A 26,568-nucleotide genomic window follows, 5' to 3' on the forward strand; every position below is an offset into this window, starting at 1 on the left:
AAGATTTGTCTACATAAGATAGAGTAGGAGCCTTTATTAGGGTTATGCAAAACACCCAAAAGACACCTTGCAATGGATGCTAGGAGGAGACTCTTCAGTGCTAAAAGTGGTCATTTCCTTCAGAAACCTATTGGGCTGTTTCAAAAATTAACCCCGGCTGTCTGAATACAGATGCACAGCCATGAAGCTTTGCTGATAGCCCCACCACAAAGCTTGAAGGCTGACTTTCAAAGCAGTCATACCAACCTTCCAAAAAACACTGGCCGCTGAACGTTTCAAGGAGTTGCTTTGCTTGTACTAATGGCCTCTGTCCTGTCCTGTCCTAGCTCTTCTATCAACCTACCAAGAGATTCCTCATACGCTTGGTCTTCACTTCCTATGGTAGGATGGAATCATGTCATAGTCCAGGGGTACATTAGCTGCAGGGTTCCAGTATCTTGATGCTTTGATGCTCTAGGTACATAATCTCCATTTTGCATTGCTTTGCCCTATTCTTTGCCATGGTATGTTAAAAGTAAACTGTGCTGTTCAATGTAGCTTTCTATGACATTTTTAGAGCTAGAGATGGCTCTGCACAAAGTATTAATCCCCCAAGACTTATTCAATGGAAAATTATACGGAATGACATGTCTTTCTAGCTAAAATGGAAAGAAATACATATTTCAGTATTTGAGGGTTTTTTTTCCACCTTTTTTTTAGTGGATTAGAAGGTTTCAGTAAATTGAAATATAAAGAAATATTCCATGAAACGTGGCCAACGTCCTGAGAACTGGTAAAGGGACTGAAACGAATACAGCATTTCTTTTTTTAAAAAATCCTCAGCATCATTCAAGACATACAAATACTTTGTCTTATAGCTTTACTTTGAAAATTACTGAAGGCCAATACAACTGCGTAAGCCGGAGGCTGAGCATCCTTTTAGGCGGGGCAATCCCGGCAGAGGGCGGGACGCCCGGAAAGAGAAGCGGGTTGGTTGATCAACCCCAACATTGCCACCAGCTGATAAATCACCGGCCAGGAGAGCGCGCCGAGAGACCGGGGCTGGGCTCTTCCATCAGTCCGGACAGCAAAGTCACATCACCCCCCAGCCAAAGACGCCCTGCAGCGTAGGGGGAGCCGAAGGCAACCCGCTTGTTTTCGCCAAGCAAATCAGGCGTAGCGTTACCATGTCCGCGGATGCCGGCGGGGACTGGTGTGCCTTGGAATGCGCGCTGCGCAACAGCCTCCAACACCTTCGGGACAAATGGGCGCAGCGGGCGAGGCTGTGGAGAAACACCGATTGTGCCCCGTGGGAGCAGGAGGAGGGAGCGAAGGGGGCAATCGGGATGGACGCGACCCCGTGCAGCGCCCTGGAATGCCTGCCGGTAAGCCAGCGCACCAGTTCCAACGCCGCCGCTTCCGGTTACGTTGGGGAGGGGAGGGAGAAGCTCTACGTTCTTCCGCGACTCCCTTTCACATTTTCATTGGCCACAAGGCTTCGGAGGTGGAGTCCTGATTCAGCCAATCGCACTCTTGCAGAGTCAGTGGGGGAGGCGGGTACGGTATAGAAGCCCCATTCACAAGAAAGTTGCTGAGCTTGAGTGAAGGTGTTCCCGGCCCCTCATCCCACCCTCCCGGCTGCTTTTCTTTCGGAGGCAAAGCAGTGGGAGGATGCGGAGAATGAATTAAGAGCTTGTTTTCCAGCTGACCATTTGCTCTCCAGATGAAGTCAAATAAGGCACCCCTGTGTAGCATCTCAGTTCTTCATGTCTCCAAAATGAAGAAGTTGTAGCTCAGTTTGGTGAAAAAACTGAGATCTCCAATTTCTCTCACGCAGTTCTCAAATCCTGCAGATGTTAACCCACGCTGCTTTTATAGCAATAGCACTTATAATCCGCTTTACAGCCCTCTCTAAGTCATCATATTGCCCCCAACAATCTGGGTCCTCATTTTACCCACCTCGGAAGGATGGAAGGCTGAGTCAACCTTGAGCCAATGAGATTTGAACTGCTGAATTGCAGCTAGCAGTCAGCTGAAGTAGCCTGCAGTGCTGTAGTCTAATCACTATGCCACTTCGGCTCTTTATCTTGGGAGCTTTCAATAAAACTTTGTGGTTTTTCTTGAAGTCAAAGGTTCTTATATTTTTTTTTAAAAAATCAGCTGTTTTTTTGGCTGAACTGCACTTTTATTGTCTTACAGATCTATGTGAAATTATACATTTTATCCTTTCTCACACCAAAAGAGCTGATTTATTTGGGAAGCACCAACCGCTATTGGAGAATAACGGTCCAGGATCCTTTGCTTTGGAGATATTTCCTCATTCGGGATCTTCCTTCTTGGAATTCCATAGATTGGAAATCCCTCCCAGATGCAAAGATATTTAACCAGACTTTTGTGGAGCTAGATAATATTGGCCACTGCAATTTCATGGCAGCGTAAGTATTTGATCATCTAAGATGAAAAGCAAAGTAACAAATTAATTCCATGCACATTTACTCCAAAATAAAATTCATTTGGTTTAATGAAACAAAGCTTCATTGAATATTAATTGCTTTGCAGGCTCTCATTTTCAAGTACATTTTTGAAAAACTCATTAGTTATACAGTATGGCAAGTCTTAACAGCCATTTAGCAACCATTCCAAGTTATAACAGCACTGGGTGGGGGGAAGTGACTTTCAACCAGTCCTCACACTTATGACTATGGCAGCATTTCCATGATCACATGATCAAAATTGAGGAGCTTGGCAACCCAGCATGTCCTTACAATATCCTTACCCACATCCTGGGGTCATGTGCTCATCATTTGCATCCTTCCCAGGAGGCTTCTGGTAAACAAAGGGGAAAACTGGATTCTCTTTCAAATCATGATTAACTTAACAATTGCAGTGATTCACTTAACAACCATGGTCATTAAGATTAGGCACAGCTCATTAACCACCTTGTTTAGCAATGGAATTCCTGGTTCCAGTGATGGACATAAGTTGAGGACTACTTGTATGTAACATGGCACATATTTGGTATTATTTGTCTTTATCCAACTATATTATATCATGACAACTATACTGTATTATACTATGATAATTTCCAGTGGTGTGTGATAGAAAATTAACATTTTACCACATTTTGTATTTTTTTTTCTAGTCAATTCCTCTCGCCCACCCCCAGGGACATCAATTTATTTATTTGTGTGTTTGTTTGTGTGTGTGTGTGTTTGTTTGTTCGTTTGTTTCATTTCTACGCTGCTCACCTCATCTCAGCCACTCTAGATCAAGGGTGTCAAACACAAGGCTTGCAGGCCGAATCCGGCCCATATGGCTGTCCTGGAATATGTAAAGGGCCAGCCCACATTGCTTTGGCCCAGTCTACCCAACGCAAAGAGGAAACAGCAAGCCAGCATGGCTTCGGCCCGGTCTACCGAGTGCAAAGAGGTCACGTGCACCCAGTCAGCCACTCCCAGTGAGTGGCATCAAGCTGACCACACCCACTAAGTTGGCCACACCCATCCAGTCCCCCCCCCCCCCCGGTCAACCACAGCCCTGATGCGGCCCTGAATGAAATTGAGTTTGACACTCCTGCTCTAGATTCTTATGGGAGAAGCTACTAAGGAAGAAAGTATAATACAGTAATACACTATGTTTATTGAGCTTGTCAACTAACGCTGATTGCTATTTTTTTAAAATGCAGGTATAGTAAATGCTGTTCGTTCCATAAAAGTTTTTTGAGATCCAATAGGACTACATATAGCACCATGTCTTCTCTTCTACAGTCACTAATCACGCAGACAGAGCCTTGCTTTGCTATGTTTGGGCCTGGTTTGGAAGATTTGGATCAATCTTTGGTATACACAATGATGGCAAGTCCAGACATTCTTCCGCTAGCTGGCATGCCTTCTAGACAAATACAAGGTAATGTAGTTTCCTTTTTCGCTTTTGTTTTATAAAGTTTGTGAGAATATAAAATGAATAAAACTAAGACAAACTAATATTAAGAATGAAAGAAGAAAATAAGAAAGATAAAACTGCAAAAGTCAAAGAAAAGAGGGACAAATGAAGAAATGACTTCCCATTATAAGTAGAACGTAAATTTATTTTACATTTTTATCTAGTTAGTAAACATATATCATATTTTATTATTTGTTTGGTAAACGTAGAGTATGTGTTGCCTTGCTTAGAGGTGATTCTAGGCAACTTATAATCATAAAAACAAGCTAAAATGTTAACATAATAAACAAGGTTAAAATTGGTTTATATTAGCAAAATGGGAAGGAAGGGAACATGATGCACCCAGGAAGGAGATGGCATCCTATCTCAACCTGCTAATCACCTCCAGGATAATATGCCCCCATTGGAGACCAAGGCCAATTGGCAGAACCAATTCTTTAGGCCCTTTTAGAAAGCCAAAAGGATGGGTGTGAATGTAGAGGGGTAGAATTCTTTGACTAATGGGATCTGTGGTGGTGCAGTGGTTAGAATAGAGTATTGCAGGCTACCTCTGCCAACTGCCAGCAGTTCAATTCTCAGCGGCTCACGATTGACTCAGCCTTCCATCCTTCCAAGGTCAGTAAAATGAGGACCTGGATTGTTGGGGAAAATATACTGACTCTGTAAGCCACTTATAGAGGACTGTAAGGCACTATGAAGCTGTATATAAGTCTAAGTGCTCTTGCTATCCACAACATGCCTATTCCCCCAGTGTGGGTGGGGCAGACCGATCCTATTGGGGCGATATGGTTCCTCAGATAGCCTGGCCCCATGCCATACAATTAATCTCTTGCTATTTGTTACAGTATGGTTTACATTTTTTCTATAATCCAGACTTTAATGACATTTTAGTCTCATAGGATTTAACAGTATAGATATCTCTGAGACTAAAAATGCTGCTTGTCCAAAAGAAGGTGTAAATGAGTGTAATTTTAAATATTGTGAGAATGGATGCCAGGTGACAAATTGTATTTATATATTAACTTATAAAATGTTAGACGCAGCAAATCAAGAGCCAGGATTGAGTTCAAAAGCAGCATGAGTTTATTATTCCATGCGACCTATACACAAGAATCTGATCTACTAACTTTCAAGGCAACTTGGTGCCAATTAATAGTCAACAAACTTCAAGGTGGGCTGGACTTAGGTTTCTTACATGGGTGTAACAACTCCAAACTGATGTGTTTGACCCCATCCTCAGGTTCAACCAGGTCACCTCCTACAGAAAATGCTGCAAACTCTATTATCCATTAGATCCCAAAATTACTCAAATCTTCCATGAAAACATTTTATCCATTTAAGACCATGTATCTAGGGTCTTAGTATGAGAAAGGAGATTTAAGTCATTTAATCTTACAATTAATCTTAGTTACAGTTTTCAGGTCAATATAATAGAAAGAGGAGATACAGCAAATGTTCCTCAACCAAGGTGTGGACATTTCTCTGTAGATTTTTAATCATTTAATGATTAAACATTTTTAATCATCTCATCGATCAGTTACATTAACTACAATTCACAGCTGGAACACATTTTCAGGCATCCAAAAATAATTAATTTTAGACAGTTGTATGAACCAGAATGCATTCTTCATTAAAAACCGATGTTCTAATTCATACACTGTGTTTATTTTTATTTTTCCTCTAATAGGAATAGGCTCCGGAGTCACATTTAATTTGAATGGCCAGAACTTTAACATTCAGACACTGTATTCAAAAACTAGGTAAGATTTATTGAGCTTGTTCTGAGGTAAAGTTAATTTCAAAAATTTGTTTTGAATTCTTGGTCTTCTCTAAGCTTTGAACAGCCTTTCAACAACCAAGCTGAGAGAGCATTTTGAACTCTGTAGTTCAATCCTGAGCCATAGATACTTTCTTCTTTTGAAAAAATTATTTGCCTGGGATGTTTTTTTAAAGAACATTCCTAAATATGATCCTTTGCTGGAATTAAGGGTCATATCATCATATTTTTCAAACAACAGTTTTCTAGTGGCGAAGATAATTATTTAGTAGTACATCAGCTAGCCTTGAAGAGACCACATTCTTCTTTCAGAGTCAGTGACGGTGAATCTTTTGGGCTGGGCATGTTAAAAATTCAGAACATGTGAATCTTGATTCTACTGGGTGGGAGGGTCACACACAGGGGAGAGAGTGGGAGAGAGAGAGAGAGAGAACGAACAAAAACAGAGAAACATAATAAAGAGTAGGATTAATTTATTTAAATTTCTTATTGAATAAATAAATTAAAACTTTCAGACTCAAAAATCTTTTTTAGAATGCCTGTCTAAGGCAGTTCTGGGTTATTTGAAGACTGAATGCTTTGAAGATGCTCTTGTGTGGCCTTGCTGCCTTCAAAACAGCAAGAAAGCACACCTCATTCTCACATGCTTTTTGGAAGCTCCAGAGGAGACCCTGTCTCAACTTTCAGGGAGACCAGAGTCCTGGCACGTCACAAAAAATGACATTGCATGTTATCTGTGACACATGTGTCATAGATTTGCCCTCACCGTTCAAAACCATTTGCCATCAGATCATTTAAATCAAGGCTGTAAAGCTGGAGTAGGACAGGGATATGAGACTCATTCAAAGGTTATTTGGTGACTCTTGCTCCCTTCCACAGTTGTGATCAATTTGTAGTAAATTAAAATGAATGAGTTTTATGACTGAGCGCCAGATTGATGTAGTGGTTGGCACTAGGCTAGAAACTGGGAGGCCACAAAGCCTTAGGAATGAAGCCATCTGGGTGACTGTGGACCTGTCATTCTCTCTCAGATCTAAGAAGAAGAAAGAAATGGCAAAACACTTCTGAAAATTTACCAAGGAAACTGCAGGGATTAATCCAAACAGCTACCAAGAATCAACACTGACTCTAAGACACACACACACACACACACACAGAGTGTTTTGTAACTAACTAAGGCTGAACTAAGAGTTGAAAGGAAACTTAAAATGCATTTTTAATGCTGGATATGTTTATTTTCCACGTTGATCATGCTAATCCCTCTTCTCCCCCTTCCCCCCCCGCAGCTATTGAGACCCCTCATACATTCCATAAGACCCACATCTGGCCATAAATCCCAAAATAACTTATGCAACCCTGCTTTATTTTTTCCCAGAGTCTTTGAAATAATTAGTGTCTTTTTTTTTCCAGAAAAGAAAGACAAAGAGACAAAGCAGATACAAATTCCATCAATAAGATGTTCTACGAAGTGAGCAACGTAGATGGGACAAAACAATGTAAGCTAATTGAACATGTTCAGAATGTGTGCAGGGTAGCCGATGGATTTATCTACGTTGCAGATGCGGAGGAACATAAAAGTAAGAGTTTTTCAACGATGCTGGCATTTGTTTAAAGATGCATTAGGCAGAGGTGAATAAAAAGAACCATTTCTCTTTGCAGGACACAATCGCCAAGTTGAATTTGATTGGATGTCAGCAATGCTTGATCCCACGCTTGGGCCTTCGGCCAGACCTCTATTGATTTTGTCTTGCATTTCATGTGCTTCAAAGGAAAGGATTCCTTGTGTTTACCTGGCATATCAGCTGCAACTAAACTTGTTGGACCGACCATGGATGGTACCTTAATTTTTTTGAAGCTATATAAATTATCCAGTGGTGGGTTTCAATTTATTTAACTGCCCTTTGGCTCATGCGCGTGTTTGCGCGACGCTTCTGCGCATGCACTGAAGCATGTGGGCGGAGCCTCCCACCACCGCCACTACTGGTTCACCCGATCTGGGGTGAACTGGCAGAAACCCACCTCTGAAATGATCTAAGTAGATATTACTGGCACACATACACATTGCCAGAGTAGTTTATGTAGCTCAAGGTAGAAATCTAGGCCTGCACTCAAGCCTATAATCTAAAGACATAACAGATAAATAAGGAAGGAGGATAGATGGAGAAGGAAGAGGAGGAAAAAATCTGTCAAATGCCAGCTTTTTAAACTGATACTGAATATAATGAATGGCTAGTGCTGAATCTGTTCAAATGATCTGAAGCGGCTGCTCTTAAGTGATTAATGAAAAGAGCCAAGAGCTCAGATTTATTTTGCTTTGTTCTCCCTCTCTTATTCAACCAAATGGAATGGCTTCTGCTACTTCATTTGTCAGTTTTAAAGCATAGTTCCCTGCACTGTAATCAACTTTTCATTACATAATTGATTGACAGTAGGTTAAGAAGGCATATTTCCCACATTCATATAATTAATTAATGTAATTAAGTTTTGTGACTGCTACAAGATGTGGTAGAAATGGCTACAGAATTTAAGGGTCATTAGGATCATTAAAACATTTTTTTAAAATTCTTTAAAGGCAACTGTAAACGCCACAATAATTGTTTCAGTTTTGGATCTGTTTTTTTCTTGGCTTTTTCAGGTTCAGGACATCGAAGCTGCCACACTGGTGGGGCTATTGGATGGAATTCAGTGGCTCCTGGAACATGTCAAACATTAAAATCCATAATATCCAAGTCAGTTCTAATAAAAAATTATCTGTCTTACATGGCCAAATATGATGTGGGTGTCATTTATCCCAATGAGTAAGATGGGAAATCTCCCTCAAGATTTAATGGAGACATAGAAATAAGGAAAGAAGATTATACAATGACAGATGTAATTCCTTTACATCAGTGGTCTCCAACCTTGGCAACTTTAAGACCTGTGGATTTCAAAGCTGGCTGAGGAACTCTGGGAGTTGAAGTCCACAGGTCTTAAAGTTGCCAAGGTTGGAGACCACTGCTTTATATGTATTCTTTAACTTATGACTGAAATTGAGCCTGGAATTACTGCTAGTTAATTAACTCTTTCTGCACAGTATTTCTTTATGTAAGGAAGCCCACACCAGTAATTCCTTTTCAATCTTTCATGGTGCAAAGCAAAACATCAAACAGCTCTTGAAAATACATTCGTCTGTTTTTCCCCCATCAGTTTTTATTTTATGTTTTAAAAAATAAAGTATCAATGAAGTATCTTAGGTTTAGTTACAATTTTGGTCATACAGTAGTAGCCAAAATTGTGGAAACTTTTTGGGAAAAGTGTATTTTCTAAAACTAGCTAATAACATCACTTTTTTTGGGAGTAGTATTATAAAATTATATATCAATGGAAAGATAATTTAATCAAGAATGTAATGCAGTAACTTTTATGAAGGATTTGCTATTAGAATAGCAGTTATAAAGAAGAAAAGTGAAATGAGATATACAAAAATTATCACCCTAGAAAAAAATGAGATATACAAAAATTATCACCATGTCAGTTAATACTTAGTTGGGTAACCTTTAGCATGAATTATGGCCTTATAACATCTTCCTATGGAATGGACCAAGTCTTTTAGTTCTGTAGCTATTATAATGTGTAACCAAGATTGAATGATTGCTTCTATTAACTGGGTTCTATTGCTTCTGACTAACAAGTTTCTTTAGTCGGCTCCATAGATTTTCAATTGGGTTAAGGTCTGGGCTATATCCAAGCCATTCCAGCAGTGGAATGTGATCTATTTTGAAACTCAAAAAAGAAGTGGTGTTATTAGCCATCAAACTTCAAAAACACACTTTTCCCAAAAGGTTTTCCACAATTTTGGCCACTACTGTATGTAGCCCTGGGGAGCTTCATAGTAATATTGAATGGTCATTAGGCAGTATTGTAAATTAACATCTGTATTGCAAATTATTTAAAACATGAAACTCCATTTCATTTGAACTTTCCTGTGGATGGTGATTGGAGCTGCTGGCTGGAAGAGGGGAGCAGAGAGAAAAAGAGGAGCAGGTAGTGGCAGAAGTTACGAATGCCCCAACACTGGAAGTCTTTAAGAAGAGGTTGGATAACCATCTGCCTGAAATGGTATAGGGTTTCCTGCCTAGATAGGTCTTCTAGTCCAACCCCCTGCCTAGGCAGGAAACCCTGTACCATTTCAGACAAATGGCTATCCAACATCTTCTTAAAGATTTCCAGTGTTGGGGCATTCACAACTTCTGGAGGCAAGCTGTTCCACTGATTAATTGTTCTAACTGTCAGGAAATTTCTCCTCAGTTCTAAGTTGCTTCTCTCCTAGTTTCCACCCATTGCTTCTTGTTCTACCCTCAGGTGCCTTGGAGAATAGTTTGACTCACTCTTCTTTGGGGCAACCCCTGAGATATTGGAACACTGCTATTATGTCTCCCCTAGTCCTTCTTTTCATTAAACTAAACATATCCAGTTCCTGCAACCGTTCTTCATATGTTTTAGTCTCCAATCCCCTAATCATCTTTGTTGCTCTTCTCTACACTCTTTCTAGAGTCTCCGCATCTTTTCTACATCGTGGTGACCAAAACTGAATGCAGTATTCCAAGTGTGGCCTTACCAAGGCCTTATAAAGTGGTATTAACACTTCACGTGATCTTGATTCTTTCCCTCTGATTGTGCAGCCTAGAACTGTGTTGGCTTTTTTTGGCAGCTGCTGCACACTGGTAGCTCATATTTAAATGGTTGTCCACTAATGGTGGCAAAAGCTCCCCAACAATTTGAACCAGCAGCCGACATCAATGCCTACTGAATTGTTTTGATTTTGATTTTGCATATTGTAAACTCCTTTATATTTCATAAGGAAAGTTTCAAAGAAATTGAGTTTTTTTTTAAACAAAAACATACATGCATTCCTAGGGACACTTCCATAATGACATTTAAAAATAATAGGAGTTGATTTTTGATTTAATAAAGAGGTTGTCTTTGACTTAGATTTGGTGACCATTGAAAGTCACAATGGCTCTGAAAAAATTGGTCCTCACACTTATGACCATTGCAGCATCCTCATGATCATGTGATCAAAATTTGGCCGCTTGGCAATCAGCATGTATTTCTGACAGATGCAGAATCCTGCAGTCATGTGATTGCTATCTGCAATTTTCCTGTCGAGCATGGGAAAATCAGAGGTCCAGGCAGTTCACATGAATACAAAGATTTATTGCTAGATCTAAAAGAATCTGAATTACTATTGGTCAAAGCAAATTGACAATAGATAAGAGTCAGTAGAATTCAAGGTGGATTAGATTTAGATCTCTTTTGAGTCCAAAAGGGTCCCAAGATTGATGATGCATTTGACCCCTCCCTTGGGCTCGGCTTGGTCATTTATATTTCCCAGTCAGCTGCTGACAAGGAAAGGGAATGGGTAAATCTGGATTTGCTTAACAGCTGCATGATTCAGTTAACAACTATAGTGATTCTCTTAGCAACCATGGCAAAAAATCAGGTGCAATTCACTTAATAGTCAAGTTACTTAGAAATAGTAATTTTGGTCCCATTTGTGGTCTTAAATTGAAGGCTGAACTCACAAGCAGACATGTTTTAATATACTTGAAAATAATAATGGATGTCCTTATTTCAGGTACTGAAAATATTTACATTATGCTGTACATTTAAAAATTGGATATGTAGACTCTCACTGAGCTCCTGTATATAATTCAGAAATAGGTTATGTGGAATTTGGTGAACTTTAGTTCCAAGAAATATGCATTGCATCACTCTATCATGCTGTATCATTCTTTACCAACCACCAGATGTCATATTTGTAACGGAATACTTTCACAGATTTTACAAACCAGAGCTGCTTTCTTCAGATTTCTTCTGAGTAGCATAAGTCGTATCTGGAGACAGGAAATCTACAAGAAATATTTTTAAACCCTCTGTTTATTTTGCACTGAGTATTTTATTAAAAGGAAACTGAATAATCCTTTTTATTTTTAATTGCAAAACTGTTCTCAGTAATTCCTTGGAAAGCTTTAAAGCAGAATACAGCTGTTCATTCCTTTAGGAAAATAAACAAATGTTTATGAATACCCTGTTTCCCCAAAAATAAGATTGGGCTTTTGAGCGCATGTATTAAAATAAGTCCTCCCCTGAAAATAAGCCTTCCCCGAAAATATTGCAACACAGCAGCAACAGCCATGAGGTGACCACACACACCGCCTCCTGCACCTCAAAAATAATATGACCTCCCTGAAAATAAAGCCAAGTGCTTACTTTGGGGGTCAAAAGAAAATAAGACCCTGTCTTATTTTGGGGAAACATGGCATATGTACAGGTTTCATATGTGAGTAAAGAGATCTCTTTAAAAGAAGAGAAAGTTGTACCCAATATTTACAATTTTAAGATACTGTGTGTAATTTTTGTTGAAGGGGCTCTCGCCTTTCACCTTTAATTTTGTCTGGGCTTGGAAGCTAGGCAGAGACAGGGCTGGTTAACACTTGCATGGAAGCAGAAAATTCCAAGGTTGTAGATTAAACCAAGATAGTATTTCTCAATCTTGCTGCCCGTGGCACGTCAAAACCGCGTCCACTAAAGCGCGCCCGATTAAAGCGCGTATGTGATGTCATCAGCAGCGCGACAAGAAAAAGGGCGCTTTAAAAAGCGCTTTTAAAGCAAGCCGATTCACATAAAGGTAAGGGTTAGGGTTAGGGTTAGGTTAAGGGTTAGCGTTAGGTTTAGGGTTAGGTTTAGGGTTAGGTTTAGGGTTAGGTTAAGGGTTAGGCTTAGGGTTAGGTTTGGGGGGGTTAGGTTTAGATTTACGCATTAATTTTAAGTTTACCGCTCACAGCGTGCTGTTCTCGTCGCGCTGTGATGACGTCACGTACGCGCTTTCGTCAAGCGTGCTTTAGTCTACCGCGGTTTTGTGGTGGAACCCTTGCTGCCAGCTGGGGAATTCTGGAAGTTGGTCCACACATCTTAAAGTTTCCAAAATTGAGAAACAGTGGACTAGTTAAGTCAAAAAGATATCCCAAAAGAAGGAAAATCATTTCTGCATTGTTGCCAAGAACATGGAATCTATGCATCTAAGGTATCACAGTGACTTACGTTTAATTTGCTGGACTTCAGACTTTTGAACGCACAATTGTGCATCAGCATGTCACAAAGGACAAATGATCTGGAGACAGAGGCTTTATGTGGTGAGTCACAGAGCTGGACAATCAGAAAAGAATCAAAATGGAGGTAGCTTCTTGGTGAAGGACCATCCACTCAGGCTGGTTGCTGATTCATTCCAGACATTGCAGGGGGAGGGGGGAGTGTAGAAGGTCTAATAAAAAATATTCTGTATACACTGAATTTAAAAAAAAACATGAAATGGATGGCTTCAAAAACTTTCATTAAGATCTGGGAAGCTTTTGTTTTCCATGAAACACCAAAAAAAAATTAGATTCGATTCAAAATGATGAAATATTTTAGTTTAATATACAGTAGGGAAGCATTAGTCTGTACCTGTTTGAACCAAAAAGTGTTGTATAGCCTCAAGGTTCATAGATGAGGAAGCAAAGCCGAAGACAAATTTTGTTTGCAATCCAGGTGATGAACAAGACTGAATAATCTCACAAATTTCCTTCATGGTGGAAAAGTCTTTTGTAGCTCTGAACTACAAGGAAACAAGCTAACTTTATCGTGCCAGCTCACTTGTCTGCCAGCCAATAAGATGGCAAGCTGGAGGGCTGCCATAATCCAATGATAGGCAAAGCTCAGGCAGAACGTTTAAAAGAAAAGCGCCCTTTTTACTGACATGACACAAGATGGCACAGGTTAGGACTAGGATTCCGGTAGACCAGTGATAAATCAAGGGAAAAAATAGGAGACACGGTGAGGTGGTATTCAGGGTTCTAAGCCAGAGGTGGGTTCCTACCAGTTGAGACCGGTTCGGCAGAGTAGGTAGTAACTACTCTGCCGAAACCAAACCAAACCAATTCTATCGGCGGCGGCACCATCTTGATTTTCATTTCTACACATGCGCAGAACAATCTTCTTTGCAAAAATGTAATTTTATTTCCTTTTCTAACATTGTATGCACCTTTTTAGGTGCAAATGCGCACACGCGCAGAGCACACGTTTGGCGTGTGTATGATTGAAATGAACGCACGTGCAAACATTTTTGCACGCCAAACCAGCAGTAATGCCGGCAGCAACTCACCCCTGTTCTAAGCGTGGTAAACACAACAGAATTGAGTTTGGAAAACTTGTCCTCAGCATTTTCTGTCAGTAAATAAGCCAAATCGAGCCTTCACTCAAATGTGCACACTGAAGCACATTACTGTTTAGAATCTAAGTCTCCTGCTGGCTTGTTTTTGGCTGTCTGTTTGACCTACGTGCTCAACCCTGTGTTGTTGTAGCTTTGAAGAAACAATGAAGAAGCTAAGAAGGAAAAGTCTAGAACACATCCTCTCCAGCAGCCTACACCCAGATAAGCAGGATTAACACCCGGCATTCAAGCAGAAAATGATAAGAAGAAAATCACAGTACCAACAATACTGGTAGGCCAAGCTACTGAATATAAACAGGGACCAAATCCCATGCTCATCGGCATGGATTATGATATTACCAGTTATCCCACCAGTGGTGAGATTCAAATAATTTAACAACCGGTTCTCTGCCCTAATGATTTCTTCCAACAACCAGTTCACCAAACTGCTCAGAAAGTTAACGACCAGTTCTCCGAAGTGATGCGAACTGGCTGAATCCCACCACTGGATATTACCCTTTTTTTTGCTGAAAATGGGGGGGGGGGGGGAGAAATGAGTTGGTGACATTTGTAGATCAAAGAGGCTTGAATGGGATAGAGGAAAACTAAAATGTAATCTTAGAGAGGGAGGAGAGATATTATTTCTTTTTTGTAATTGCTGCTGTGGAAATTGGGAGCCACTTCTTTAATTTTCTTTCTTTCTTTTTCCTTGTCTTTATGTGTATTGTCTTTTACATTTCTTCTTTTCTTTTTTTCCCTTTTGCTTTGTATGTTTTTGTATATATTTTGCTTTGTATTTTTTTTATTCATGCAAAAATCTTCACTAAAATATATATTTTTAAAATGTTGTTCTGGTTGAAAATCTGCACATTCTCAAGGCCGAAGCACTCATTCCTGACAATTGGGCAAATTCCACTCTGTAAGCATAAGTACTTTTCAAGGTGGCGCAGTGGTTAAATGCAGCACTGCAGGCTACTGCTAGATCAGCAGGTCAGCGGTTCAAATCTCACCGGCTCAGGGTTGACTCAGCCTTCCATCCTTCCGAGGTGGGTAAAATGAGGACCCAGATTGTTGGGGGCAATATGCTGACTCTCTGTAAACCGCTTAGAGATGCCTGAAAGGCCTATGAAGCGGTATATAAGTCTACTGCTACTGCTATCTGAATGGGATTCCTTTCCCTACAAAAAAATGCATACATTCGTAAGAGCACTTCTCTCTAAAACATCTACCATCTTTGAATTCCACCAATTCTGGGCACTTATAATAGAACAAATGCATTATTTCCATTTAAGATATGTTCTCAATTACTAGGGGATTGCTGGCAATCCAAATACAGCACAAATGTGTTCTATAACATAGGCAGGCAATAATAAAAAATGTAGATGATAAATTACAGAGAATCCCAATATTAATCTGGGCATGTTAGTTTTCAAGGTGAAAAGTGTCTTGGAATAGTAACTGAGTAATGTAACCTACATGGAATAAAGCAACTGAGATTTGAAATTTTGGTTTTTATTTCCTAGTCAAAGGGCTCATTTTCATGTTCCTGGACTTTAGCAGAAATATTTATTTACTCAAATATTTAAGTAAAGAAATATTTCTGCTAAAGAAATATTTTCAATTTAACATTTAATGCTGCTCAACTCCGAAGCAGCTTTGGGGACTCACATAAACAAAGCAATGATGCAAAAATACAGCATACATGATAAAATAGACAGGAATTCAACATATGTCAAGACCTTCTAGAACCCCAGAAAATAGGAGCCCAACAAATCTTGGGGAGTAAAATCATTTCAGAAAGCAGGAACTGCAACAGAGAAGATATTTCTGGTGTCCCAATAGTTTACACTGTCTAGTAATTGAATGGACACAGAGCAGACTGACTTTGCCAGTTTTTAGCAGACAGAAAGACATGGGGAATAGGTGATCCTTTAAATAACTTGACCCTTCTTGTTCTGGTAGACATTTTTATATGTACTGTATGTCCTCCTATCATCACTTTAATCGCATCCCCAGCGCATAGCTGAGACAGATCAAAGTGATATTTACCTATTCAAATTTTAAACGAGTCCTTCCCCTTTTCTACTGTTGTAGTTCTTGCATTGATGCAATCTAAGATATTGAATTAATGATATGGTTGATATTGCAGCTAGAGGTTGGCTTCTGCCATTGTAGGAGAAGGAATGGTAGAACCCGGGGGCAGAGTTAAAAGGGATCAGCCTGCTGGCTGGAAATTGTCTGGCATGGCCATTTTGATATGAGCTGCAGAAAAATCTGGTTATAAATATCTGGCTAGAAATCAGGTTTCTGTGGAGGCATCTGTCTGCATAATATGTGAGTGGCCATTTCCAAAATTCTTGGGTCCTGCGAAGGCTCCTTATGCTCACAAGCTGGGTGCACTCTAGGAAAAATGTATAGCCTTGTGCTGCATAAAAAGTTGATTTTAACTGACTAAGAAACCCAGATAGGCTGCCTGGTGAGTCTGTCTGTCATTCATGAGAGCATTACTGCTACCTCTACCAATTTGGGACCTCATATGGCACTGTGTGTTGGTAGAAAACACTTTTTATGCTACTCTAGCACTTCATTTATACAACTTACTAAATTAAAACCTATGTAATATAAATAGTATTGTAGTAGTAGTAGTGGTGGTGATGGTGGTGGACTGTTAGTTGGACTCCATGTTGAAGTCCACCCTCTCCCACAGAATCTCTTTAGGTGATTTTGGATCCAGCACTTCCTGTTCTGCCTTGAGCAGAGTAGGCTTGTTCGAGGCATGCAGTTAACTCCACGCTTAGGAATCTCTTTCAGATCAAGTTTATTATCAGGCATTCATAATAGCAAAACTTACAGTTCAGTGTTAAGATACTTCTGATTTTCCATAATCTGTCCCATCACATGGTGTAAAAAGATGATGATTTTACTCCCATGCTGAACAGAGATACACACTAATATTCCGGTTCAGAAAGGCATTCAAACTGACTGGCTATAAACTTTGCATGTGGGCAAAATGCCCCAGTGACCAATCATAAACAGAGATGTGATCACATGTCATGGAACTACATTTCCCATAAGGCAGTCTCTGCCTACATTTTCCATGAGGTAGTTTCTTAAAGGAGACAGTTCTTAATTCCTGCACTAGCTATATACTGCTGGGGCAGCATAGTTCCTCATAGCTCATCTTATTTCATACTGTTGTTGTGAGTGAAAATTGGAGAGAAGGGAAGAGGGAGGTAGAGGGGATAGAGAGGGGGGAAAGAGAGATTTCCCTTGCAGGCCTAAATGAACAGTGGAATAGAAATCTGATAACCAATAACAGTTAATTAACTCCATTGCCTAGATCAGTGTTTTTCAACCTTTTTTGTGCAAAGGCACACTTTTTTCATGAAAAAAATCACGAGGCACACCACCATTAGAAAATGTTAAAAATTTTTAACTCTGTGCCTATATTGACTATATATAAAGTAATTCTCTTGAATAGGAATCAAATAAGCAAAAAGAAATTATTTTATAATTGTTCATATTTCTGTTTACTTACTCAGTGCGAAACCTGGGCCTGTTTTTCTGAACACTAAGCTGATATTCTGGCAGGAATCGAAGAAAGACACACACGTAGCTCTTCATCAACAGCTCTCAGTCTCTCTCTGTCTTTAGTTTTTATAGCAGCCAGGCTTGAAAAGCTCATCTCACACAGATATGTAGTGGAAAATGGGAGCAATGTCAAAATAGCTTTGTTTGCCAGAACGGGGAACTCCTTGGCAGTATCCAACAAAAAACTGTCCAAAGGTAGATCAGCAAATCTTAGCTTGAAACCACGATTTTGTCTCAGTTCAATTAGTTCCTCCTGCTCCTGTAAAGTCATGTCCTTTCCACCAATTGATGCTGAGCTAAAAGGGTCCCTAACCCAGTCAAGGCATTCAGTGGAGACTGAAGAGAAATAAAATGACAACTTCTCCTCGAGAGTTTTTAAATGTTTAACTATTATCTCACACAGTGCAGCAGTGTGAACACCTTGCCATTGCTTGGTGAGTGTGAACATTTCAAGATTGCCACTTTCCACGTGTTGATGCCAGAGTTGCACCTTTGAACGGAATCCATTTATTTTATCTGTACTTGTAAGCAGGTTTTCATTTCGGCCTTGCATTCGAAGGGTGTTTCGTTTGGAGATGGCGTTTAAGTTTACTTGGGACCATAGCACTGTTAGATAGCTTTTCACCACACACCACGCACAGTGGAGTTGGTTTCTTTGCATCTCCAGTGAAAGTAAATCCAAATGAAATATAGCTTTTGCTATATTGCCTTGTGCCAGAGAATTTGCTTGAGCTAACCATCTTTGCTTTCTTTTGATCCCCACTCATACTTGGGCTCTCATCTGGCTGCGAATTTTGTTCAGAGTCCAGTTCTTTCCTTTTCAAAAACTTGTCCATCACTGCAGTATCTGCTCCTGTCTCACTGTCACTCAGTACTTACTGTACTTGTCTCCTCTTTAAACAGGGGGGCAGTTCACGGTCCCTCAGACTGTTGGAGGGCCGGACTATAGTTAAAAAAAAACTATGAACAAATTCCTATGCACACTGCATATATCTTATCTTGCATATATCTTATTTTCCTCCACATTAGGTTGGCAGTATAGTTACCCCCACATTAGGTTGTAGTTCCCCAACATTAGGTTGTAATTCCCCCACATTAGGTGCAGTATAGTTCCCCCACAGACATACAGCCTTCAGCCATACAGTGTATTACTGAAGGCTGTGTATTACTGAAGGCTGTATGCCTGTGTACTGCCCCACTTCGGTGCTCGGAACACCGAAGGAGACGCGCCGCTGGTAACACTTACCACGTTGACAGCGCGCGTTCTCCTCGCTGCTCCGGTCCTCCGCGATTGTTGCTATGGGCGCACGCATGGGACGTCAGTGACGTCCCTGCATGTGCTACCTCCCGGCGGTCCCCGCGTTTTTAACTTAAACGCGGGGCCGCAGGGACTTAATAGAGGCATCCCTGTGTCCCGAAAGCAACTTTCGGGACACAGAGATGTCCCGAGGCAAAAACACCCGGCGGGTGTTTTCCCCATGGCACACCTTACACTATGTCACGGCACACTAGTGTGCCGCGGCACAGTGGTTGAAAAAAACTGGCCTAGATGCACCCAACACCCCAATCCACAAGCAAGTAAACCATATATTTGTCTTCTTAAGTCAACCCAAAATCTAGAACAGGGGAGTCAAGCTCAAGGCCTGTGGGCCACATCTGGCCCACAGGATGCTTAGACTTGGCCTGCAGGCCACTTTGTAAGCAGCCAAGGGCTGTCCTGTGGTGCCTCTTGCAGTGAAAATGGCGCTTGGGATCGCCAAGCTCTGTTTTCTCTGACAAAGAGCTGCAGGAGGCCGTCAGGGCCAAAAATGGAGCCGAGGAGGGCCATGCTTGGCCTTCCCGAGCTCTGTTTTCGCTAGCAAAACAAACTACTAGCAAAAGTGGCCTTTGACCACAAGGCAAGGAGGCATCGAGAAATGTTTCCCCTTTTGCCTTTGAGCATCCAAGAAGGGACAGGAAAGGAGAAAGGGAAAGAGGAAAGGAAAAAAAAGAAGGGAAGATGGGAAAAGAGCAAGGAAGGAAAAAGAAAAGTTAGAAGAGAAGGAAGAAGAAAGGAGAATGAAGAGGGAAGGAAAAAGAAGAAAAAGGAAAAAGGAAGGGAGAAGATTATGAGAGGGAGGGAAGGTTAAAGCATCCTCCCAGCCCTGTCCAGGCCACCACAGGTGCCCCCAACACAAGTGATGTTGAGCTGGCTATGTTCATCCTGGCCACGCCCACACTGCCCATGCTACCCCCCCCCAGCCCTTCCAAGGTCAAACACAACCCTGAGGGGTCCTCAATAAAATCAAGTTTGACACCCCTGATCTTGAATATCATCTTTAGCGCAATAGAGGATGCTATTCAAGCTTCAAGCCAGTGTCTATATATGGAATAGGAAGGGCTAACATCTGGTTTTGTGCTGGCCCAGTTCCTGCTTTTCCTCTTTTTCCCCAGGCAAAGTGCGGCTTAAAATCTTTTAAATAAATAAGGAATTCAGGGAAATGTGTGTGAATTCAGATGATGAAAGTGATTGTGTTGGTCTTTTACACATTGTAATTTGGGAAAGTCTTATGCAAATAAACCCATCCTAATCATACCGGTAGCATACATTTGCATGAAGGAAAAACTTTTTCCTGGCTGTGTGCTTGAAACAGGACAAAGAACTTAACATAGCCTTTGGCACAATTTCATGGAAGAGATGGAGACAGAGATAGTACAGAGAGAAGGTATGAGACAGTAGCATAGAAGTCTGAGGGAAAATGCAGAAGTATGCAGTAAGGTTCCATAAAACTCACAATGGTTTTTACAATGGACATAAAGTGAGTCACTGCAATCGTTAAGCAAATCTTGTCATGTAGTCCTTAAGTAAATTCAACATTTCCAGTAAGTATTTTTGCCATTTTCTGCTGGAAAACAGCAAAAAAGGTCACACATTATGGTCATGTTATTGCAGAATGCTTCAATCGGTTATAAATGTGAGCTAGAACCCTCACAAAAAAATTACACTTGTGACATCAAGCAATATAAGTTTTTTAGACATAGGCAATGTATTCTGCACTTCTCAAAAACAAAGAACCTCATTACTGTTGCAAATCACCCAAAATCTACATCTTGGGTGCATTTTCTTTTCTGAGAAAAAAAGAAAGAAAGACTAAACAAACCAGTCGCTATTAACAGTCAATTCCCTGGTTATTTAATGCACTTTTTGGAAACGCTCAGCCAATTCTTACAACTGCACAAAAGAGAAGGAACATTTCCTCTAATTGCTTCTATTCACCGGTAATTTCTTCTCCTAATTTGGGGTTTAAAGAATTGACTGAAGCACTAAGAATCTTCTGCTATGATGTTGATGGAGCCAAAGAGTGCTGTCCTTATTTCTTGTCATGTCAGTTTGACTTTTCTGAGCACAGACAATGGAAAATGGAGCACAGTGGGAAATTACCACAGTTCCTTTCTCTTGCTGTGAAAATTGGTAAAATGCATACCTTTATTTATAGTAACTTGTAAACTATGAGTCCCATCACTGGTAATGCATTGCCATTAAATTGCAGGAAACGGGGACAGGTAATTTTAACTCTTTCCTCAGATTTTGGCCATCCAGGCATGGTAATCCTAATCCATATACATATGCATTTGCATTTAAACTATTTCTTTTAGGCTACAAATTTAGTTTATTTAGCAAATTGAGCAAGTGCTAATAACAACCTTCACTTCTTTGCTCCAGGTTCCACCTTTAGAAGGTATTCTTAAATGCTTAAAAGTAAGGCAGGTAACTCCCAACCCACCCCCAATCAGTTCCCAGCCTTCTTTTCATATGAGAAGTAAGAAGGTGGAGGTGAGAATATCAAGAATTTTGTCTGTGCATGAAATTTTAGAAAAACTATGCTAGTTTTCATTATCTACTCTCATCTAGTACGGAATAGTGGATTATGACCAGGCATATTGCATGTTTCATTGCTAAGGAAACATGCAATGGAAGAATGGCACGAAATTGATGAGGTAAAACCCACAATACTTTTGAGCAATATAAACACGTTGGCTCAGTGGCTAAGATGCTGAGCTTGTTGATGAAAAAGAATGGCAGTTCGGCAGTTCGGCAGTTCGAATCCCTAGCCCCATGTAGTGGAGTGAGCTCCCGTAATTTGCCCCAACTTCTGCCACCCTAGCAATTCGAAAGCATGTAAAAATGCAAGTAGAAAAATAGGGACCACCTTAGTGGGAAGGTAACGCCTTCAGTGTTTAGTTATGCCGGCCACATGACCATGGAATTGTAATCAGACAGCACTGGCTCTTCAGTTTAGAAGAGATAAGCATCGCCCCCTAGAGTCGGGAATGACTAGCACGTATGTGCAAGGGGAACTTTGACCTTTACCTTTTTAAGGTTTCCTCAAATTAACAATCAGTGCAGAGTGAAGTAATTACACAAATCCCGATTTATATATTTGCCTTCCAATGCCTGATGCAAATATGTCAGTCAAGATTTTGATGACATAAAGCACATTTAACTCTGGAGTTGGGTGGCTTCAATATTTCATAACTATACCCACCTGTTTGAACAAGCAGGATAGACGGCATAGTCTATTAAATATTAGAACTACCCAGCTTCGGAGTAAATGTAAATAGCTAAAGTATTATTTCAATAGTTTATAGAATAGTTTGCATTGTTAAGTCTCCTGTCTGGTATATAGCCATTTCTAATTTAGCAGCTATCTTGTTTAACAAATTTGCAAATACAATGGTAATCATTAAATATTTTCTAACCAATGCTCACTCTGATACAATCACTCATAAAGACATGTGCTTTCATAGCAAGCAAGGAAAGCCACATTAGTATCATGATGATTTTTTCATTCTGTATCCATGGAGAAATAGTACTTTACCGTATTGGATTGACCTTAATGATAATTTAGATTGCCTATTCCAGTTGCAGTGTAATTAAGAGGGAGAGATACCAACCAGCTGAGTTCAACTCCAAGTGGCTACATAATTATATCCATGCAATTTTCTTGACACAGTATAAATAGTTTTGCCACTGCCTTTTTCTACACATTATCTAACTTCCTAATTTATTCCAAAGCTCTGGAATTCCATCCAAGCACTAACTAGGCTTAAACTTCTCTCCCCCACACTCCCACGCTCTTATCTTCTTGGCTGTCCTCTTCTGGATTTGCTCCAGTTTCTTAGTGGCCTTCTCAGAATGCAGTATCCAGAACTGGAATTAATATTCTTAATAGTGTTTGAGCAGTGCAGAATATGTATGATTCCTCTTGAACCTGACACAATACTGTATTTCTGTTAATACCAAGGGTGTCAAACTCAATTTCACTGAGGGCCGCTTCAGGGTTGTGTTTGACATGGGGGGCAAGGGGGTGGCCAGCTTGCGTAGCCTCCCCCAGCTCCATTCGCTGGCAGAGGCACCATGGGCCAGTCCTTCACTGTGTCAGATCAAGAGGATTAGGACACTGGAAGCTCAAACATATGAAGAACAGTTGCAGAAACTGGGTATGTCTGGTTGAATGAAAAGAAGGACTTAAGGGTGATGTGATAGCAGTCTTCCAATATCTGAGGGGCTGCCCCAAAGAAGAGGGGAGTAGAAGTAAAGTAAACTCTTAACACTTAGGCAAGGAAAACCAAAGCTACACCATGCTTCAAGACAAAATTTCATTTATTTGTAATTAGAAATAAATATTTCACAATATATAATTATATTGTTTTTGTGATTAATCACTATGCTTTAATTATGTTCAATTTATAAGAATAAAAATACATCCTGCATATCAGATATTTACATTACGATTCATAACAGTAGCAAAAATACAGTTATAAAGTACCAACGAAAATAATTTTATGATTGGTGGTCACCACAACATGAGGAACTGTATTAAAGGGTCACAGCATTAGGAAGGTTGAGAACCACTGTGCTAACTGAAACACTAATTTTGTTTAGTAAAAAATGGACTAAGATTTGGCATCAATGGAGCGTCACAGTCAGCAAAAGCTTTCAGTATATTAGTTGCCTGCTTGCTGTGGAAAGTGGAAGGAAATCTTCAAATCAGTGGGTCAATAAAAGGATGGATGGATGGATGGATAGATAGATAGATAGATAGATAGATAGATAGATAGATAGATAGATAGATAGATAGATAGATAGATAGATGATAGATAGATAGCGATAGCAATAGCAATAGCAATAACAATCAGACTTATATACTTTATAAGACTTATATACTTTACAGTGCTTTACAACCCTCTCTAAGTGGTTTACAAAGTCAGGCTATTGCCCCCAACAATCTGGATCCTCACTTTACCCACCTTAAAAGGATGGCAGGCTGAGTCAACCTTGAGCCTAGTGAGATTTGAACTGACAAATTGCAGTCAGCTGGCAGTCAGCAGTAGCCTGCAGTACTGAACTCTAACCACTGTACCACCATGGCTCATGATAGATAGATAGATAGATAGATAGATAGATAGATAGATAGATAGATAGATAGATAGATAGATAGATAGATAGATAGATAATGGATGGACAGACAATCAGAGAGATAGATAATAACCTATATACAATACTTTGCTTATGTAAGCTACTAATATCCTCTCACTTAAAATGAATATCATTACTACTACATTCCCTTGTGGGAAGGGGAAGGAAGGAAGGGAGGAGGGAAGGGGGGAAGGGCTGGACCCAAATGAAATCTTCCTTTAAACAAATTCCCAAAGCTTGTTAGAGACCAGTTAATTTTTAATTCATTCCTTTCTTTGGGTTTTTATATTCTCTTTCCTTAATTGTCTGCTGTAAATGATGAATTCATATACGGTCACATTTATCGTATGCTGTATCATTGCTCATGTCCCAGACAGCTTGCTTTGTGTTTGCCTGATCCAACTGGTTGAATATATCACTCACTTAAAAGAAATACAAACAAGACCTTTGCCCATCCTTGTTCAAATTGTTGGTAATTAAGTCTGCATCACTGCAAAATAAAGATAAAAAAATGTGAGGTCCCCACTTTTTTCATAAATTTCCTGACATACAGAAAAATATAAAATCTTTAAATTCTGCAACATGTGTATGCATTGAATTGTCTTTATTTTGTGTTCAAGGATACTCCCCCAAAATGCTTTTGAAAAGGTTCACCCCTTCAATTTCCCTTAAATCTGTTACAAGCAAAAGACCCTCCCAGGGCTCATTTGCTGCAAAATTCATGCAGCTGTTTACAAAACTAGGGAAATGTTCCTAATGGGAATGAAACATAGAAACAAAATGGGATGAAATAAAAGCCAGGGCTAACAAAGAATGCAGAACTCGTAAGGTTATTTAGCCCAGCCTTTGGCAGAATTGTCTGTACCACTAATTAACAAACAAGTTAATTTCTCCTGCCCAAGTGACCTTGTACAATAGCCAAGGAACAGAAAAGATCAAAGTTCTGAACGGTCACATCATATCTATTAAAAAAAATATGGTTATAAGATGATGCTCAATGAAGAGTTCTATATAAATGTCCGTTGTTTATTGTTGTTTATTGTTGTTTATTGTAGCTTTCTGCTAGCAGTTGCATTTCTTCAATTGCTGCTCAGGACTGGGAAGTGATTTGAGATAACTGAGTGAAATTTATGGCAAACCAGGAATGTGAACACTATTGTCACAGTAAATTTCATGAAGGCTAGACTTCATGCTGTAGGACAGTGTTTCTCAATCTTGGCGACTTTAAGTCCCCTGGACTTCAACTCCCAGAATTCCCCCAGCCAGCTGGCTGGGGGATTCTGGGAATTGAAGTCCACGGGACTTAAAGTCGCCAAGGTTGAGAAACACTGCTGTAGGAGAAGGAAGGCAGGAGGAGCAATCCGGTTTATGTGTTGTAACATTTATATAGAACTCTTCATTGACCGTAAACGTATAACCATAAAAAACAATCCTACGGTTATGCAAACAAAAACTATACAGCAAATACAAATCAAAGGCTATTCTAATCCAGAAAAAGGTTTTAATATAATGCTACTGCAACATAACTGCAATATGTAGTAATGTGCTCATCTCCACAACCATCATTTAAAACAAGTTTGCTATGATTAATGCATTTTAGACTTTTTCTTAAGGCCTGAACTAAACCTTTTTTTTTTCCATTGCAGAGTTGTCTAATTCCAGGCTAAATGCATGCCTCTTTTGTCTAATTCCCAGCAAAACAAACATTTCATGCACAGTGAGAGAAGCATTGCGGTATCCTAACTGTGCTAAAACTTCAGTTGCTTCTCTCTGCCTTCCATTAAAATGTCAGTTGATAAACACAATAATCAGGATTAAATCTTTCAGAAACATTTGTTTTACGGAGAGTGTTTTGTTTTCAAACTATTTGTTTATCCTGCATTATGCCTTATCCCAAAGAAGGAAAAATTGCTCTTTTTCTAATGTTGATGGTTATTTCCTGACATAGCTGTAAAGAAGAAAATAAACAGCAGGCGTTTATGTCTGGCGAGTACAGAAAAGCTGCCGTTCTTCATCATATATTGCAGTAGACTAATCTGTGACTCTTAAAAGAAATAGCTGAATCATTAAGCAAACAAACACTCCATTTTGTCCAATTCATGCACTCAGTTCTTCAAATAGATCCTCTAGGCAATATGGTGAAAAACACAACTATAGAACTAAATAAATGAGTCATAAATATTACACATTAATTGAAGCATAAAGGTTAAACGTGGTAAAGGACAGAGCTAGCAAGTTGGATCAATTTAATTTTAATATTCTTATATTCACATAAGGCTGCTCTTTTGTTTGTTTTTCTATTTTAGGGGTGTCAAACTCAATACGTGGGGCTGGGGCCAGTCAGAGGTGGTATTTACCCATTCTCCGAACTACTCAAAATTTCCACTACAGGTTCTCCAGAACTGGTCTGAACCTGCTGAATACCACCTCTGATCCTAATACTTACCCAACAAACCAGAAATGCTCCTTCAAAAAATGAGAATCAGGAGATATACCATTTACATCCAGTGCTAGATATCCCAACATCTTTCCAAGGGCTCACAAGAGAAATGAGCCAGTCAGAAACCAGTCAGAAACCAGTCAGAAAAA

General features: G+C 39.9%; 1 protein-coding gene across 1 annotated transcript; it reads left to right on the forward strand.

The window, feature by feature from the left end:
* Positions 1-932: 932 nt before the first annotated feature.
* Positions 933-8,467, forward strand: FBXO4 (F-box protein 4). The gene is made up of 7 exons (XM_014065302.2): positions 933-1,364; positions 2,179-2,414; positions 3,665-3,885; positions 5,609-5,681; positions 7,109-7,275; positions 7,358-7,533; positions 8,334-8,467. The coding sequence occupies exons 1-7, from the start codon at positions 1,167-1,169 to the stop codon at positions 8,409-8,411; spliced, it is 1,149 nt and encodes a 382-aa protein (XP_013920777.2). The 5' UTR covers positions 933-1,166; the 3' UTR covers positions 8,412-8,467.
* Positions 8,468-26,568: the final 18,101 nt, after the last annotated feature.

This window comes from Thamnophis sirtalis, unplaced genomic scaffold, assembly GCF_051295495.1.
Source record: "Thamnophis sirtalis isolate CommonGarterSnake01/CBP01778 unplaced genomic scaffold, rThaSir2_p1.2 scaffold_5, whole genome shotgun sequence".
Taxonomy (NCBI): domain Eukaryota; kingdom Metazoa; phylum Chordata; class Lepidosauria; order Squamata; family Natricidae; genus Thamnophis; species Thamnophis sirtalis.